This window comes from Oculina patagonica, chromosome 14 (genome assembly GCF_052425735.1).
Source record: "Oculina patagonica isolate OP01 chromosome 14, crgOcupat, whole genome shotgun sequence".
NCBI lineage: Eukaryota > Metazoa > Cnidaria > Anthozoa > Scleractinia > Oculinidae > Oculina > Oculina patagonica.
This window is the reverse complement of record NC_135771.1, coordinates 2,131,051-2,150,629: the sequence shown is the minus strand read 5'-3', so window position 1 is coordinate 2,150,629 and position 19,579 is coordinate 2,131,051. Positions and strand designations below refer to the sequence as shown.

General features: G+C 36.9%; 1 protein-coding gene across 4 annotated transcripts; it reads right to left on the bottom strand.

Moving 5' to 3' along the window:
- Window positions 1–25: 25 nt before the first annotated feature.
- Window positions 26–18,865, bottom strand: LOC144639429 (galanin receptor type 1-like). Of its 4 annotated transcripts, none has more exons than XM_078498760.1 (2): window positions 18,607–18,865; window positions 26–2,946 (listed from the first exon to the last, which is right to left on the bottom strand). In XM_078498760.1, the coding sequence occupies exon 2, from the start codon at window positions 2,700–2,702 to the stop codon at window positions 1,002–1,004; it is 1,701 nt and encodes a 566-aa protein (XP_078354886.1). In that variant the 5' UTR covers window positions 2,703–2,946; window positions 18,607–18,865; the 3' UTR covers window positions 26–1,001. The 4 variants fall into 4 exon arrangements, with proteins under 4 accessions (XP_078354886.1, XP_078354887.1, XP_078354885.1 ...); XM_078498761.1 differs by lacking the exon at window positions 18,607–18,865 and adding an exon at window positions 8,901–9,021; XM_078498759.1 differs by lacking the exon at window positions 18,607–18,865 and adding an exon at window positions 6,080–6,441.
- Between the last annotated feature and the right edge of the window lie 714 nt (window positions 18,866–19,579).

Here is a 19,579-nt window from a genome sequence, read left to right as displayed (position 1 = left end):
TGCATAAATAATAAGTGGCGCCAGATTGCTTTTCATGCCACAAAAACGTTTATTGCTCCAAAGAAATCATTTGAGAAACATTTAATAGCCGCTTCTATCGCTTTCGGGCAATTGCCATATGACAAAAGAATAAAAGAGTTAATTGCTGGCAGAAATAATGCCACAAACAGCTAGGTTATTAAATTTGGGTGTCTTGACCCAAAATGATACCTAGTGGTGACACGATATGTTTATTGAAAAGAGTTTATTTTGGGCGTGTGATTATTACAGGTCGTAACAAAATTAAGTATTATTTAAACTTCTATAGGACTGAGGATATATTTTTTGTTAAGAAAAGTCCGTAAAACTGATATTTCATTTACTATGTAATAAGGTGTTGTTAGACCGCCCATTAGTGCGGTCAACAAGCTAATTTAATTCTTGTTAGCGCCTTACCCAACCATGAAATTTATTGCAATTTTGAAAGCTGTGTTTTCACGACAATGCATTGTTCCTTCGCGTTTTCATAAGATCCTTCGCGCTTGACCAATTACGCGAAGTAATAACTTAATTATAGTATACACATAAACATGTTTTTACCAAAAACAAGGAAACGAAACTGCATTTTCATGGAATTATTCAGAATTGTGCCACTTTTTAGACTTAACAGACGAATAATGTAAAAGCGGATAAATTTGCCAGATTCCGGCTAAATGTTCTCTTTTTTGACTTTGTATTGTTTAAAATAATTCAAAACCAAACTATTAAACAGAGCAACTTTTCCTTTCGCGTGCTGCTCGTTCGGCTCGCTTTGTTTTAAGCTTGATTATAAAAACTTTATTTTATTTACAATTTAAAAGTGACCCTTTGGATTTTTCAGTCAATAAAAACGTAGATTTGATGCACTCTGTTTACACAAGGCTAAACTTGTTATTAGTTTCCACCACGGGAGCAAAACTGCATTTTAATTAGTGAAATAAAATCTGGCGAAAAATTGACCAAATTCTCTCAACGTATACACTCTAGAGATCGGTTTCCTTTAAAGAGCTTAAATACGCGAGCAGTTTTTTGTCGATTTTGTTCATTTCAAGCCAGCAATCCATGAAGGAGTCATTCTCAAAATCATCATGTGTCAACAATTGCGTCTTTAAATTCTCTTTTGAATGCAGTTTGATCGAGTCAAGCTCTTTATCATACATATTGGCATCGTGCCGTGCTTTAGGCTCTTCTGCGCCCATTTTCTTGTCAGTTTGCGCTTTGAGCTTCACATGTTCGTCTGAAAAAGAAACGCATTCATTTCTGTCATTTTCAGAGCCCATTCCGCCATTTAGCAGCACTTGCTCTTCTTCGTTTCCTCTAGTGTACTCAGGTGGTTGTTGAGAACGTGACTTATTAAAAGAGGCCGCTTTTGTCGGAATCAATGAAACAGTTTGCTCCTGTTCTTCGTCTTTGCCTCCCCTCGAGTTGTGCTTAAGTGTACTCTGTGTGTGATTCGTAGTTAGTGTGGAATAGCCATTGGGAATTCGTGTTTGAGTTTTTATTTCTTTATTGTCATTTTTGTCCCGCTTTGGCTGTTTCTTCCTTGTCGCTGAAGAGGCGAGAGAAACAGGGCTGTACTTTCGACGCCTTTTCTTGGGCTCGGGAATAGAGTTTCCATCGTTCCCATGTTTATAAACTGCTAATCTAAACTTTCCAGTTCGAGCTCTGTTGATAGCATTAGGAGATGGTTTATAAACATCCGTGTCCGTTTTATGGATGCATTCGCAGTTAAAGAAACTTTTAAACACTTTCTTAAACTCTTTATTAAGCGTTCCGTATGCGATTGGATTTAGCGCGCTGTTCGCCATTGGAAAAACGTTTGCGAATCGAAGAACGTAAATACGGTACTTGTTGCTCGCCAAGTCACCATAACTAAACCATAAGAACACAATGTGTTGTGGAAGCATACAAACTGCATACAGTATCACAAGGGCGATAAGCATGTTAGTTATTTTCGAAGTCTGTTTCATTCTTTGCCGGACAGCAGCCGCGATGACTTGAGAGCTTTTCGGAAGCATTTGCATCGCATTGTTCTGGCGAATTTTAACCGCGATCAGCACGGCTAAGACCACGATTATTGCCAATGGTAGAACGTATTGGATAACAAAAATGAAATTCCAGTAAATCTCGGGGTAGATAGGGTCAGGCCACAACTCGTCGCAGTAAACTTTCCCGGGCGCGGGAGAAATCAACCCAGCAACAAAAATCAGTGGCATGCAGATTAAAAATGAGCTGACCCAAATGACGGTTAGAATAATTTTGATCTTTTTACCGCTTAACCGTGGTTTCATAGGATAAGCTATGGCTCTGTATCTGTCGCTTGTTATTGCCAGAAGTGTACCGATAGATGCAGATAAGCACAGTGGAACTAGAATGTAGGCGACACGGCACATGAAGTCTCCGGTCGCCCAATTGTGATTATTCTCAAAAGCGGCCATCTGCGTTGGTAGGAAAATCATGACATTCAGCAAGTCACAAAGAGCCAGATTGAAAGTGAAAATGTTATTGCTTGTCCGCATTCGCTTTCGCCGTATCACAGCCACACACACAACAGCGTTGCCGATAACTCCAACGATAAAAACAATGATAAATATCAAACGAAGAGTCCACCGCATTGGCGCAGGCTCGATGAAATTGCCACTTTCGGTCGGAGAGACCGGCAGAGTGTCATTCTTGCCGCTCATCCTGAGGTTTTGGCGCTCACAGTTTCAGGATCACAGAGTCACTCCATTTGCTGTAGTTTATGCTCTTGTGGTTTAGTAGCCGTAGGTTTCGGCCAGCTTAGATGACCCGTGAAATTATGGCAATAATTTGGAGATGCGTATCCTTGTCGTAAACTTGTGCAATTTTATTGAGTGGGATGTCGCTTTCGCACCAGTTCTAGCCACAGAACAGTTCCTATTGGACGTTCGCCAAGCATCGGTTAACCTGCAATTAAAGAAACTTTTTAAACTGATTTCTCCGCATAATAAAACTGTGGTAGACATGTTTGTCTTTGTGCACAATTCGGAAAGCTATGATATGTAAATGCAAAGCCACTTGCGAATTTCAAAGATAACAAAAAAAATTGATAACTATAATTAACAACCTCTGTAACAATACCTTTACTCGCTCCTGTTTCGAAGATTTCGAGTTGTTATGCGAAAAGTCTACTACATTTACAACTTTATATTCCTTCTATTGAAAACATTGTATTCGGCAGACAAAACACGGCTTGGGCAAACATTGATTTCGTTTTGCCCTCGGACCCTTCCCGACTGTTTCTTTGTACACTTCACCAATGATATCTTCGACTATGTGAGAAGTCTTTCTCAAACATCTCAACAGATTAAAGTGTGCATTTGAGTACTTTGTTTGTTTATTCCTCGGGTAATGTACAAATCTCCATGAGTCTTGTCATGCGACGCAAGAATGTCGTATAATTTAGGCCGGACAGTAGGCGATTTTAATTAAATCTCATAAATTAAAATAGATCACTCTCGCCAAACCAGTTTTGTTGCTAGACCATTAATTGATCAGTGAACTTAGAACATTACTTTCCTGTTCAGATTTTAATTTCCGAAATCGGAAACGCAAGTTTGCCAACGAAGAATTGGTGCTAATTTTGCTCTTATTTCCTTAGCAATAGCCTCAATTTGAAATCAGTTTTTTAGCATCTTAAGTCGAGGCTTTGGGAAATGTATGACTTTTATCGGAGTTATAATACGTCATAGCTTTCCTGCTGATATTAAGACATTTCTTTACAATTTGAACATTTGTTTTCTCAGCAGTAACTCTGCATAAAACTGAACGAAATCAAGGCTTACCGTAGGTTGTTTTAGTTGAAGCAATGCCTCTAGGTGTCTTTCCGAGCCAATCGGGAATTTTAACTTAATTAAATAATTGATTAGATCGTTATTGAGTTCGGCAGACGGTTTTGTGGGAGTGAACTGTGAACCCAGGAATCTTTTTTCGGTTCAGTAGATTAAAATCAGAAACAAATGAAATTCGTCAAATGTTGCAATATTCCGCGCGTTTAACGTCAGCTTAGCTAAAAATATCCCGTGTTTGATGATTATATAAATGCTGAATAATTACTCTGCCTAATCTGATCGCTTTTCGACACTTAAAGTAGCAATGCAAGCGCTCCTTCTCAGTGCATATGGCTGTATAACTTACACTCTTTATATTACAAGAACCTTCAAGTGCAAAATTAAATAAAAAATACAACTGCATCTCCAGTATTAAGAAGAACAAAAAGCACCACATGAAAGTACTTCTCAATAGCTTTCATTTGAATGGTCACACACTAGGGTTTCATCCACAGAATTATTAAACTTTAGAACTACCTTGTACATCATAATAAACAGTACCACATGAAAATACTACTCAGTGGTCACAGGGTGAAAAGTTTTAACTCAACTCTCTGGGAGTTTAACGGGCTCAAACATGGTGCATTGTCAGCTTGTCTTCCTCTACGAATGCATTATTTTCAGACACTTTTTTCTCAGCTTGAGTACTTCTTTTAGTCTCAAAATAAAAACAGAATCTTTGAAAGTTTTGGCATAGCCTCGCTCCACGACATTGGGAGAAACAAAAGATGTTTTACTCGCTACATTTCATATGTTGTCAAGATTTGATGAATGATGAAGACTAAGGACTAACCCAGACTCAACATCTAGAGTGACATGGACCTTTTTAAAAGACATACCTGCCAACTACTGATATGTGGTGACTTTACGTTTTCTAATGTTTCTTGAAACTTGATAAAGATGTGTCCAAACTGCATGCGTAATTGTGCAGAGTGAAGTTGTCACAATGGGTTGTGTTCTTAGCACAAATTAAAGTGATACCTTAGTATCCCAGTTTGACCGATGCTCTAAATGCTATTACTTTAAGAAAAACAAACTCGTTTCATTTTTTACCCTGATAATAAAAATTTGCGACTGAGGACAAAGAGTTGAAAAACAACTTTTCTTGTACTAAATCGCTGAAGCAAAATTTGACTAAATAAAGTATAAAAACAGTGTTTAGGCTGCTTAAAAATCTAAAGCATCTGACAGTTTGCACCGATAATAGCTTTAGGCTACAAAAGGCTGGTAAATAATTACTTTCAGCACGTTTCTCCGAAAGCCACAGTGGGGATTTGTAGACCCCTACTAAGAAATAGTCATTTTTATTACAAACATTTTTCCACAATACTCCTTCCCACTTCAAAAGATCCTCGCGTGCTGGCCAACACAATAATAAGCTCATGCATGTCTTTGTTATGTTTTGCCGGAATAAATAAAAATGCTTTTAACAAATAATGGCTCTCGGGAAAATATTTATGTTCGGAAATTCTTTGGTTTCTCGGGTCCAATTTTGGGAAAGTTGCTTCCAACAGAGCTATTTTTGCCATGCTGGAGTTTAACGCTTGAATTAGCTGAATCATGTTTTTATTTAAAAAAAACGGTGTTCCGTGAAGTAAGTAGCTATTTGCATTCATCTCTGGCTCTATGAAACCCTGACGTTGCCAATCTCAAAAATTCAATTCTCCTTACTCATTAGCCTACGTTTCTGTTCATGTTAACCTGAGAATTTAGTGTTTCATCAAGACAGTACCATTAGTTGATGGATTACTTGATTCTCTTCACCTGTCTGCTTTACAAAGTATTGGTAATGTAACGAGAAAATAGATAATGATCACTCTTTGGGACAGGGGATAACAAACAGCTGCCTCTTGTGTTACCAAATCGCACTGCAAATAATGGGTTCTCGCAGTTCTTTCACACCGCCTGGAATGAACTCGTAAAATGAGCATTTTGCCTCTTGCTGTTCCTACTGTTAAAAAAAAGACTCGGAAAAAAGTCTCACGGTGGTACAGAAAAAAATCATTGTGTCATTGGTCAAGCTAGCTTCTTCACGCCAGTTCGCTTTTGTCACTTATTCAGTGCTTATTATATACAATATATCTTTCCTTCCATTCTCTTTCATAATTGGTCTGGTTGTATTAATTTGAATTACCTAAATGGCGCAGAACACTCTTTCCATACTTCGACCAAAAAAAAAAGTACCAAAAATAAGCAAGATATTGACTCACCGATCATGCATGCGATAAAAGGTAATGTCTTGCACCTTCAGCAGTTCAATGACAAAGCGGTGGTTCTCCGTGCGTATTCAACTCAAAATTAAGCAAAAAGGTTTCTTGTTGTATGTAAATCTGTATTGTTATAACTGAGTGAACTCCAACAGGGCCTTTGTTTAAAAATGATTCCAGTTTAAAGTTTGTAAACGCCTACGGGAAAGAAAGTTCCGAACAAAAACACTTTTTTTTCATTTCCACTCGTACAGAAATCATATCTTGAACATCTGCCTCTAGTTTTCTTACTTCTTTGACTTCATATTATTTGTCTCCACCTCAATTAAATCAATTTAATGGAAGAATATTTTGAATTAAATTTTCTTTGCAGTAATCAATGCTTCCATTTACTCTCTAATTTCAAAAAGTGTTCAGTTGAATTAAGGCCATCGATTTGTCAACAGAATGTTAGTGTCGGCCTGTCAGGTGTAATGAAAGGTTTGAAAAGCAAAGCAAAACTTGAATATTAACATCGAAATTTAGGCAGAAATTCGGCAAAATTTCTCCAACTGACATAATATGAAGGCAGACGCTTTTCTTCACTAGGAAAAACGGCGCTGTAATGTCTTAATAATTTATATATTTTTTCTTTTATCTCACTGAATGGATTGAAAAAAGGTTTAGACTTTCATCTACTACAAAGTTTGCCGACAGGAAAAACAACAAGAAATAATAGCTACAATACAAAAATATTTATTTTGTATATTCATGCTGTTCGGTCTCGTCTTACAAGTGAATATTTTATTGTTTCTTGCATAAAATACCGATAAAATTAAAGTTGACGCCAATCTTGTTCAGGTTTATCAGTGTGTGTATTAATGTCACATTCTGTGGTTTCCAATGATAACATTTTTAAACAGGAAACAAAAATAGCTTTGCCGGAAATGTGATATGGTCAAGGCTAACGTCATCAGGAAGCTGTGGATTGCTAGGTAACCAAGCAATACTAGCGCTAAGGATTTTGGGAGAAACCGTTTCCAGTTCTCAAACTTCAAGTTGGTAAGCCACAAACTTGATTTGTTACTGTTGAGGTTGAACTTACAAAACACTAAAGAAAGCTCTTAATTGGAATGCTCCCAAAACCACCGTTAAAAGTGAATAATTACTGACATCTCATCATCATATTGGGGAAATTCTAGAAGGTTAAGAAAAGTCCCGAAATCTCTCTCATCCTACCGCCTGTCGTGTAACAACCCAAAAAACAAGAACATTACACCATATCTTTCGTAGCTTAAACAAAAATATCACTAAATTGAAAACTTAGTTTGCATATTTTTCGAAGTTGACCGAAATGTGGTACAGTTGAATCCCGATAACTCGAACCCTCAATAGCTCGAACCTCCCGCTAACTCGAACCTTTCTCGATTCCCTTCTAGGTCATTTCTTAATAATTTTACCCTTAATAACTCAAACTCCCGATACCTCGAACCTTTTCCGATTTCCCTTGAAGGTTCGAGTTATCGGTATGAAATGGCTATCTTCTGATTACTCTGGTTTATCGTCTGTATTAGCAAACATTACCGAAAATACTTTTTATTGCATAAACAAGTTTAATAATATGGTACCTGTTTATATTTGCTGAATTTTACTCAAGATTTTGTGCATACGCCATATTAGATACAACATGGCACTATTATGACGTCAGACTTAAGAGACCAATTACAAGGCCAATTTTCTAAACCTCATATTTACCAGCTCTTTTTTATTGCAGATAAAATGAAAAGGGTAAACCACTTTTGAGATTTATCCTGTTTATCGACTGAATACTCCACTCATAATATGATGGCTCCTAATTACACCCCACTGAATATTATTACAAATGCTTCGAGATGATCGTTCATGAGTGTCCTAAAAATTACTTCGTTAATCTAATTTAAAAGGCAAGTTTGCTATTTATCAAGAAAATAGACATTATTTTAGATTTAGTTTATACATGCACCTTTCTTTATATCACCGTCGCCTAGGTGTGAATGGATGCCAATTTTAGATTGAAGCCGCTCAATCATGCGCCGGACTTTGATTCTTTGAAGAGACACCGACCTTAGATAAGTCTTATCAGGAACAGTTCCTGGGCATCTGGTAAGATCGCTTTTCGATATTTTATGAGTTGTTGATGTGCTTAACATCTTGGCACAGCTTTGTGTCGTTGTGTGTTGATGTGAAGAGAAGCACGTGTGAAATCACACTGCTTATTACAAGGCTGAACAAACATACGCTCCGCTAACCAAATAAATATACTGCCATTTCCTATCATTTAGGTACTAAAAAGAGCATAAAGGCACATTTAAATCGCGATCATCGATAACATAAGCCGTGAAGAATTCTACCCCCTTGTGTATCCTTTGCAATAGACAGATATCGATTAATTAACACATTTGTGCTTGCTAAAAGCAGCAATCATTGAGGGAAATCGCCGTTTAAAAATTCTTTTTTCGATCACTTTGAAGATGGAAAAAGTTTCTTTCTCTTGGCCTTGTTATTTATTAAATGTCCCTTCAGGTTTTCTTGCATTTCAGAGCGACTGTCACCTTGTTTTCTGTAATGTAAAGTTAGCATTTACCAGTGATGAGCCCATTATAAATACCGAATGAGTTTCAGTGATTTCTCCTTTACACGTTAACGAAGTCGATGTTGCTTTCCACGTTAAACAGCAAAAAGTTTGCGATGTCTTATAGAACTAAAGCGTGGCAACAAAAAAGATGTTCATGTAGCCACAGTTAGCGAATGGCCATCTTCACAAAGGACTGAACTTGCAAACGTACAATAAACTCAAATCACTTACCATGTGTAAAACCATGGACACTTGCCTTGTTTTTGAGTATACCTATGGTAGAATACAGTTGAACAGCGACGAAGGTATATATAAACTTGGGAATTCCAATAAAGAGCACTGCCAATCATTCATTCCTTGTATCCTTTCTTAGGAACAGATATTTCACGTATTTCGCATGCTTGTTTGGTCTTTATTGTGATTATCTGATAAGAGCTGCAGTTGATGAGACCATCCTGGGGTGCGCGGCTTGCGTTTTCGCTCAATTTAAGTGGCCAACATTAGAGTCTTCCAAATGATGCGTTTTGTTTCCTTGCCATACAAAAAACGCCTGTGATATTGTGTTTCATTAACTTTTGACCCAAGTTGTTTTGTTCGCTGATTGTAATTAAATTCACTTCGGGAAGATTTCAACTTAAAAGTACCATAGCCCTAGTATTATGCAGTGGCGACATCCGGCCATAAAGTTAAATAGTAAAACATATGTCGAAACAACCTTCATAAACAGCGCATACATAAACATTGCTTAGATTGCAACATAAACAAACTAATAGGATTGGTAATTGGTTTATCCGAATTAAGAGGCGTGAAAAACAACTATTGAACACTTGTCCTCAAGTGTAAAAACTTTGAAGAGCTAAGATCGAAGTCTGTAACAACAAGTTATCTACCGGCATTAAGGCTACTTCATAGGTTACCGATCTACATATCCAGTATCTAGACCTTGATGCCCCCAAACTTGCAATGTCACAGTGGGTTACAAACCGATAAAACACTGCAGACAAGTTATTCTAAGTCTGTTATCCGCGCTATCGAAATCTCACAACCAAAACACTTTTAACAAGTTCTAAACGAATAACAAGTGTAAAAATTCACTCATAGCTTTCTTTCCGTCTTTGTTAAATCGATGATTCAATGCAAATTGATGAAACATGGTAAATAAATTAGTCGTCTTCATAACCTTAAAGCACATCGTGAACGGGAGATAAGTTGTTGTTTATTCTACAAAGCACGACTTGCATGGTGTTAATTAAAGTTAATTGCAACAATTAACCTATTTCCTGTGAGGAAGACCTGAGCCCACGCTTAATAAAACGACATGTAGTTTTTCACCCCAGTATCAAACAGGATTAGAGTACCGATGACCCTTTTATAAGCATGCACCTCAAAAGTCCTTCACAATACATGTGTGATTCTCTCAGTCGAGAAGATTGTCCAACACGCGCAATAGAACGTAATTACAGAGGCCAAGAACAGACTTGAAGAGACATTTATGCCAAATATTGACTGAGCCTAAAAAGATATAAAATTAAACCGTCTTGTTTATTCTCTAATTTGCCGGATTTGCCAAGCTAAGCTAGTGATTCAATTGCGGGCTTAACCGATCAATGGAACTCTTGACTTTATTTCACCTCAGTAAAAACAAGATTAAATTTATAATCCACCACAGATCTGACTTTGAAACTCAGCATGCAAAGGCAATTTCCCACATAACTGCCTTGATTGACCACACAGTTAGCGTAATGGAGTGACGATGAAAAACCAAAAATTGCTCGTTGAAGAACCAAACAAAAGAACGCAGGTGGTACGCAAATTGGGAACTTTCTCAACTGTAATCGATCTACATTTCTCTAAATTACCTTACCTTTGTTAAGGGACCTCTACTGGCCAAGCCGAGGAAATCGATCGATCGCTTCACAATGAACCGCTCTACTTTTGAAGAGTGCTTCTCTTTGTTATTGCTTTGTACTTGACTTTTTGGAGATGGGCGTTGATCTCATATGGGTGAACGTGTGGCGTTTGTCACGAGCAATGAAATAAAAAGCTAAGATTTCAAGAACAATGGCAATTATGGCGAAAGCATCTTAAGCCATTGATTGCTCTTCACTTATCTTTTTAAATTCCGGATGCTTTTGCACTGAGTCCAATTTCATCTTATCTTTTAGTTTTATGTGCACGTATTTGAAGTTGCCAGCAAGTTTAACTCTTGAGTGAGTTCCGAAGTGATAAGTAAATTCTACAATTGAGTATGAACTCTCATTCAAAGAAGACCCTGTGTAGAGTAGAGTAATCACCCAGTGTATAATAAACAAATTCACTTTTTTAGATCTTGATAAAAAAAAAATAGAAAATTCAAAATTGGAAGTGTTTGGTACATCAGATTGGTTTCAACTCAAATGTCAAGATAATATGCTTTTACAATTCTAATTAGTTTGTGTTGGAATGTTTAAAACACACACTATCTCAGTAGCAATTTCGGTCAGTCAAAATGTTCTAAGTGATTTACAACCGTTAGACTGCAGACAAAACAATTCATTCGACTCGGCTAAATACTCTAAATGCACCGATGAATCAAATACAATTAAATCTCGCGGCATTCCAAACAAATTCCACACCTCATATCAGTGTACATAAATACAATAGTTCTAAAAAGCCATTAAATTTAATTGGTAAAATGTTTAAATACTTCCAAGATATTTTTGTTCACCTCTAACTTTCTATGGAACTTATTTTGGCGGACAAATCGCCATCCCTAAATTTGCATCACCCTAAAAATATCCATCTACAAGTCGTGACTTTTTTATCAGGGAACACAAATATTATTCAAAAAGATAAGGTACGCTTGCATGGCCAGGTTGCAAGAAAAGAAAAACTTCTGGGAGGGATTTTGTCATTCGACATCTGACTTAATTAAGTTGGCGAATAAACGCCCATATTTAGCATCCAATTAACGGTTAAGGCACGGTCAACTGATAAATAAATAATGGTATCATGCATAACACATACTTACGTTTAGTAACTTTATTGAAGAGGAGCTTAAAAAATTAAATCAGAAATCATCTTATTTTAGATGGAGTGCTGCTACTACAGACGAGTAGCTCATACTTGTGGCTACTTGTTAAATACTTCATTGCTGGACTGAAGGTCTGTTTAGTGATTTCATCTTCTGCCTTCGATACTACCACAGTTAGACAAAACTAAAGCATTTTCACATTCTTAATAAAATAAGCTTTTTCCCTTTGACACTTATTCCCTTTTCACTAAAAAGCAAAACAACATATTCAATGGCGGCATGCCTTCGAACATGGATTTGATGGCACGATAAGCGAGAAAGACAGCGCCCACCTTCACAAGAACGGCCCAACTTGAAATTTTTTTTTTTAGTCTTAAAGATTTCAAAATATTAAAACCTAACACGAGCACATGAAAGTTCTGCTCAGCAGCTTTTATTTGAATGGTTACACGTACGGGTTTTATCCGCAGAGTAAAAAGGTTAGAGTGCAGTGTAAAGGTTTGTCTTTTAATTAACGATACCACATGCTGAGACCGGGGTTGGTAACGTTACGTTACCTATACGGGCGTGTTACATATACGGGCGTGTGACATATACGGGCGATTTCATAGATACCTTTGGTCACGCATTTCACACTACTACCAGTCAGGATGTGACAGTTCTATAAACAGTATGATTAAAAAAATCTGACAGATCTACTTAGTTTACTTCACACTTTTACTGTCGGAATATTTCCTTTCGTCGAGTAAAATTTTTAATACTAAACTACATATTATTCTGTTTTAACTGTATCTCACTTGAGTTCATTTTAGGCAAGGTAAATTTCCGTTTTAGGGCATGTTACTATACGGGCGCGCTCAACACTTTTACTGATTTTTCGTTTTTAATCTCTTTCGCTGTCCTTCTATTAAACATTTCTTTTTAACTAGACGGACATTGAGTCTATCGGCGAGGTATTTCTTTCGTTCGGCGCTCAACATCTTTACCCTATTACTGTCGGAGATTTTCGCTGGTGATCTTTAACTTAATAGCTATGCTTAATGTAACGGAACTTGAGTCTATCAGGCAGGGCGTTCGTTAAATACATACGGCGCGCTCAAATCTTACACCTACTTCAGCGTCGCAGAAAGATGTTGGCGCGCCCGGGTCCTGAAGGAACATGGATATCCTCTAGTTTCTCTTACTTTTGCGATCGTTTAGGGTAAGAGGCGGCCACTCGAATCTTCTGAATGAAAAAAATCTTCTATAGTAATTTAAGTTAATCTCACGAAGAAATCTTCCGACATAAAGGGTGTTGGCGCGCCCGTAAATTCCTGAAGGTGAGTGGTAATGCGGACGATTTCGATAAACTGCCGGAACGAGGCTTAAATATACAATGGAATACCGATAACTCGAACCCTCAGAAACTCAAACTGCCCGCTTCTCATTCTTATATGAGTTATCGAATCCCGAATCTCGAACATTTTTCGATTTCCCTTGAAGGTTCGATTAAGGAAAATAACTGAATGAAATATGCAGTCTTGTAGGCGCTAAAACCCATTAAGTTTTCTGGGTGCTGTTCACGAGAACTGTCACATCCTGACTGGTAGTAGTGTGAAATGCGTGACCAAAGGTATCTATGAAATCGCCCGTATATGTCACACGCCCGTATATGTAACACGCCCGTATATGTAACGTAACGTTACCAACCCATCTGCATGCTGAGTTGGCCTAAAGCTACGACTGAAGCCCCTTAGCTTTCAACATATTCGTTGCATGTTGAACAACTACTTAACTGATTTAGCGATGTTGCGGCTCTGCGTACTCACAATGGCTAATAAGTTTAAAACAACTTTAGAAGGGTTATTTACAAAAGAGATAATCAAAACAGCATGAATATGATTGCTGTTTACCTCTTGTTGTTAGAAGATTTCAACATCGATCCCAACACTTACTCAGAGACTACTTCAGCAGATTAGTTAAAATAACACGGATAATCTTGCAAGCTTACCTCTTCGTATATAGCTAGCTTCAAGACTACAGCTAATAACAGTCCAATGTAAAACTGACTTCAAACTATAGGGAAGGGAAACTGGAAACTGTGTCGCTCTATGCCTAGAACAGCGCGTGTCCTTTACCAATCCGCTCTTCAGATTCAAATAAGTCTTGGGTGGTTATTTATGGGTCCGTGTGGAAGTTAAAGAATGATCTTTATCAGAAAACTAAAAGGAAAGATGAAACTGCTTGATAACGTATCTTGACGATGATGAATGCTATAGACATCTTGCTGTGATGAATGAACAAAAGTGTCATGGCATTTGCCCCTCATTTTTCTCTTTAACTTTTCAGTATCATGTCATCTTAAAAGCTCTTTATGTTTCTTTTGATTTATTAACTTGTTACAAATACTTGACAACAAATATTCTACAGAGCAGTTTTCAGGATTGAACATGCATCATCTTCCTAACAGCTTGACAACTCAGGGAAAGCTTGGGCGCGTTCGTCAACGACTTATCTTTTTCAAAATCAAGTCGCGAGTATTTGAAGTGGAACATTCTTAGGTGGCCACTTTCAAGATCACGAACATAGCAGAGAAAGGGCTATTGAATTAATTTACGGGCAAAGCAAAGATTGGAAGGCATGATACTTCTTGGAAATGAAAACTGATCGATCAGGAGCCCCAAATGTGTAAAACCTGCAAGCTTGTACAGAAGCTTGGAAGAAGCTGACGAAGATGAGTTAAGGCGAACTCGCTTATCTTTTAATGGTCTTTAATAAATGTTTTTGCATAAAATATTCAGGTCAGTTTTAGATTTAATTCTGTATGCAATTCAGCCAATACTGGTAATACTGCAGGCTGTGCAGTTGGTAGACTTGGTACTGCGTTGTTTAATATAAAGGACAAAACGTGCGTTTTCACCCTTACCCTCAATTAAAAGAAGAGCAATCGAAACAAATACTGAATGCTTCAAAAAGAAAAGAGCAAGTTGAAATTAGTATTGAAGAAGTACAAGCAATTTTTACTCATGCTCGTGTCTTTCAAATCGCTAAATGCCGGGAGATAGATTTGAAAATGAAGTTGGCGCATTTCCCAGATTTTCATTTGCAACCTAACGCGTTGAGTCATTGCAATTAATATTACTCTGTACTTGACCTGCCCTTTGCATTTCTGAAAATGAATTATATTTTGTTTTATATCAGTTTGTCACCTTGACTACGTATAGTGGTAACATTCATGAACAGAAATCTGCAGCAGGGCCGGTGCCTCCAACATTTAGGCCACAAGTTTCTTGTCGTTAAGAGCATACACTTAAAAACGTTTTAATCGTGACTTCGTCCAAGAGACTGACCACAGGGCTTTCGGATATCGTTTCATTTTAAACATCTGAATAACAGGAAAATAGCTTTATAACTGACATATATCTGCTACCAGACCTTTCGACGTCTTGTTCTAATTAGTTCATTAGTTTTGCTATTCAAATTGAGTTGACCCTATAACCGAGAAGATGATATGATATGAAGATGTATTCTGCTTTCGCACGTAATACTTAGACCAAACACTGAAGATTGTTGAGGAACCAAACTTGTTACTTTTCAAAACAAAGGAACGCGTCTTAAACTTTCCAGCAAGAGTACTACAAAGCTTTACTTGAAGTTTCAATTTTTTGCGAAAAAAAGTTAACCTTTTCTATTTTTTCTGACAACTTAAGCCGACGAGACAAATTGGTGAGATCACGAAACACAGAAAGTTATCTGCAAATTGACCCGTGTGCTGCTGTATCAGTTTTGCTAAAAGTTAATTTAACCCAGATAGCAAAAATGAGGACTATGGAAAAGCGAAACAAATAATGAAAAAACACTGAAATATTAGGAATAATTGACTCCTGGAAATCAAATTTAGGTATCGAGGAATCGAGAAAGAAGGTCGTTTCCCTGTGAAACAAGCACATATTTTGAGGTTTTCTAGTAATAGGTAACTACTAACAACAGTCAAGTTAACGAGGCTTTCTGTATCTGCATTCAATGTCTTCACTACGTCCATTGTTTTTTTTTTGTTAGAGGAATTAATCACCTTTGTTTAATGGTAGGACTTGAAAGGGAATTAACATTATATGCTGAGGTCAATAACTTTTTATATTTACCCGTACAGTATTTAGTTGGCTCTACAGTTTACATTTCTCAAGTTTTTTCTTCCTTTGACTGAGAATGATGTCATCGTCGAACGCGGTAACAGTACAACAAGTACTTCGACACAATGCATGCATTGTACATGTGGGAAGCATTTTTCAATTTTTGGAATTGTTCTCACCTCTGGAGTTCTTTGTATCTCTAGCTCTGGTTATACACAAGTCGTCCAAAAAAGCGAATGATTGACCACAAAGAGTATTTGTTTATCATTTTATCTCAAGCGCCAGAAAAGTTTGAAAATGACGTACCTTAGCTCATTATGTTTGTTATTCATGATATTGGCTCTTAAACCTTAAACCTTTTGATACAAGCAGTGTACCTGGGAACCTAAGGAAGCTGAACGAAAAACCTCGACCATACATAAAACCATACTGAGTTAAAACATTAAATTCGATATCATCAAATCATCAGTTTTTGCCGAAATAGTTTGACCTTGAGACAACTTAAGCCGAACAAGACAAATCGGATTTCTAAGATAGAAGTTAGCAACAACATAAGGCCTTTTAAAAGTACCTTTCTTCTTTCGAAATTAGATGAAAAGTGAATTATTAAGCTACACAAAGGCAAATATAAACATAGAATATTGTATCGAGTTTTGAGTAGTTCAGCGGTCGACAAACCAAGAACGGTCACTAAAGCTTAAATTTGCGCACGTGCGTTGTACACTCAGTATAATCTAATTTTGCGCTAATAGGATAAACGATCAAGCTCTTTGTTAAAGGTTGAGGTCGATGCCTCCTTTTGCACGCAAATTAAGGGCAAAGATACTTTGTGCAAGTAATAATCGCCAATTAAACATGAAAGAAGTCGAGACAATGTTATTACTTAATCCGATATTATATAAAATACAGGAAAAGATAAATACGAAAAATCAAGTAACGAAATTTTCAGTTTTTAAGGACTTCGATGTATGAAACAATCTCTACATTGTTTAATAAACTTAAGACAAAAAAGAGAAACAACACCAAATTCTACGCTAATTAAGACCAGGTCACCCTCCCAACGTCTTTCACGATAATGATTCCCTCTGTTTTATGACTCTTGTGAATTGTGTGTTTGAGAATTCCCTCTTCTTTGCGTTTGAGTTAAACTGAGTTCTTGGCAAATGTAAAAATTGGGATACTGATATGGAAAGGAAGCATTGTCAAAATTACTTGAAGCTAAGGTTAAATATTCTTGATATACTGTGTCATAATATCTGCGTGTGGAGCAAAAGGCTACCTTAGTTTAATAAAATTTTCGGCATGAAGTGATAACACATGCTCTTACTTGGTTCAATGCCCTATAATCCTTTAATGCAACTCAAGTCCTAAAGTATCTCATTTCTGTCAGTTGCGGCAAGAACGGGGACAAAAAGTGTTCAGTGTGTAATCTTGAAATCGATACGCCTGCAGGTAATGTTTCAAATCTTCGTATTCACAGCAAAGCGAACGTGTTTATAGGACTCAGTAGTAACTTATGAACCGTAATTTACAAATTAACAAAACCTCTTATTGATGGCTTTGTCAGTTAAATGAAAATCAGACCGGCCGTGTATGTGATAACGACCTGGATAATATGTTTTTGTTTGTAAAAACAAAAGGCTAGGAAATAAACGATTTTTAATTATACTATAAAGATTTCAACTCAAATGTGCCTAATTACTCTAGCTTTTCTCACTGTTGGGTTTTTTATGCAAATAATCCCAATCTTATGTTTTGTTTTCACCAAAAAAGCCTAAGATTACAAATGACACCTCGGTGGGGGATAGGGCAAAAACTTGAAAGGCCGAAACCAGACAAGGAAATCCTCGCTTACCGGCTTTTTCTAATCTAAAGCCGACTAGAAAATCTGATAACATTCAAGGAAGGGGGGAGGCTTCCACTGTTCAGTCTGTCATCAGGTTGGCTACTTGGATGTCCCAAACTAAGATATAACGTAAAGAGTTGAAGTTTGGCAATACATTTAGAATCAGCCCCCCCCCCCCCCCTCTCTCTCTATCTTTCTCTTTCTCTGCTTCCCCGAGGTACCCAGTATACCTTCAAACGTAAGTGGGAAAAATGGAATGGTTTGCATGATCTACTGCAAGGGTACATGCTATATTTTGTTCGCTTTTCATAGGAAATAACTAATAGAACCATACGTCTTTCTCCCTATTAATTACCACACGGCGGCGGCAAGTTTTATGGGTCAACATTTTAAGTCTTGAGACAAACCTTATGTTCACCATGCTGAGGTTAAAAGTTCTAATAAATAATCCACGCAAGCCTTGCAACAAATTTGGTACAACTGCCATGTCTATTTGATCTGGTGAGCGGTAGTTCCCTTCAGTTTTTTGATCTACTGACCTTCTAGTCTCCAAAACAACGCACATACACTGTACATTAACTCGAAACACCGGTAAACATGTGATGTTGTTTCTTGGTGGTCAGTTTGATAAAATATTGGTTACAACTACGTATATGCAAAAAATCAATAATAAGAAAGAACATGCAATCTAATCAAGATATGTTACCCGATATTACTTCGTTTTCACTGCATCATGGCAGCCTTAAAATAATTGTTTCACCTTCTTGTAATTTTGAACAAAAAAAGGTACCTTGTGCGGCTTCAGTTTGATGTATTCAGGAAAATTTTTGCATTTATCACACGAGGCAAACACAATGGTGAAATTGAAATTTTCAACACCTTATTTTTAGTTGGCAAACAAAACCATGAAAATTTTCATAGTATTGGTCAGTTTGCAAGAAAACATACAACATCGCTATTTAAACTAACCTTGTTTTCCATTCTTGGGAATTGGCGCAAAATCTTTTTAAGCCTGCTTTTCTTGTCGACCTCAAGGTAGCCCTCAAGCAATAATATTGCGCTTTTTAAAATTAAATTAGCGATTTCCTAAACTGAGAAATCTAATACTAGTATCGGGGTATTACTAAAAGCGTCGTCCATCCTTTTTCATTTAGAAAGTGACGAAAGAGGTGTCCTAAAACAGATGATTATTATTAAATTTAATGCAAATTACACCTCTCCCAAAGAAGTTAACAAAAGAATTTTTCTAGTGTCGCCTTCGGCTGCCATCGCGATGAAAGGTTTGTTTATGATTGAGTTAGTTTTAATCACAAGCGAAACCAATAATTCTCAAAGGTTCTTTAAAAGTGCGAAGTCAAGGTAAGGTTAATGGCAACAACTTTTCATCTTAGTTATCAGACAAAGGTTATGGGGAATATCGACTTTATTTTGTCTAAACTGTACTTGTCGCTTCCTTTAAATGAGAAATATTAGTGTTTAGTTTCTTCTTACAAAATTAATACTCTGTCGAGTATAGACAGATGAGAAGAATAAAGATAATGATCAAATTATTAAATAAACGGGATATTGTCTTGATGTAATCCAAATTCTCATACCTTACTCTATAGAAATGTATGGTAATTGGTAACGAGAATTGATATTTAAAGCTAAGGACAGAGATAGTTTTTTGGAAAGTCTCTATTCTGGAAATAACACATAAATTGGATATTAGATTATTACCGAATCCTTCCATTTTGACACTGGTTTCTATTAAAAACGTATACCGTGACTGCGGGGAGGTCCCTTATAGAGGATTAAGGGTGACCAAAACGGAAATAATCCATCTTCCTTGAGCTTTCAACGCTCACGAAAAAGAAAAGCAAACGTTTGATGCCTTGCAAGGTACTGAAAATGACAAGGTCACCACGTAGACAGAAAACTTTATTTTGATTTGCAAGGTACG

What these genes read in the sequence shown, in the direction of transcription:
- LOC144639429 (XM_078498760.1), bottom strand. Translation starts at nt 2,702, where the DNA reads ATGAGCGGCAAGAATGACACTCTGCCGGTCTCTCCGACCGAAAGTGGC.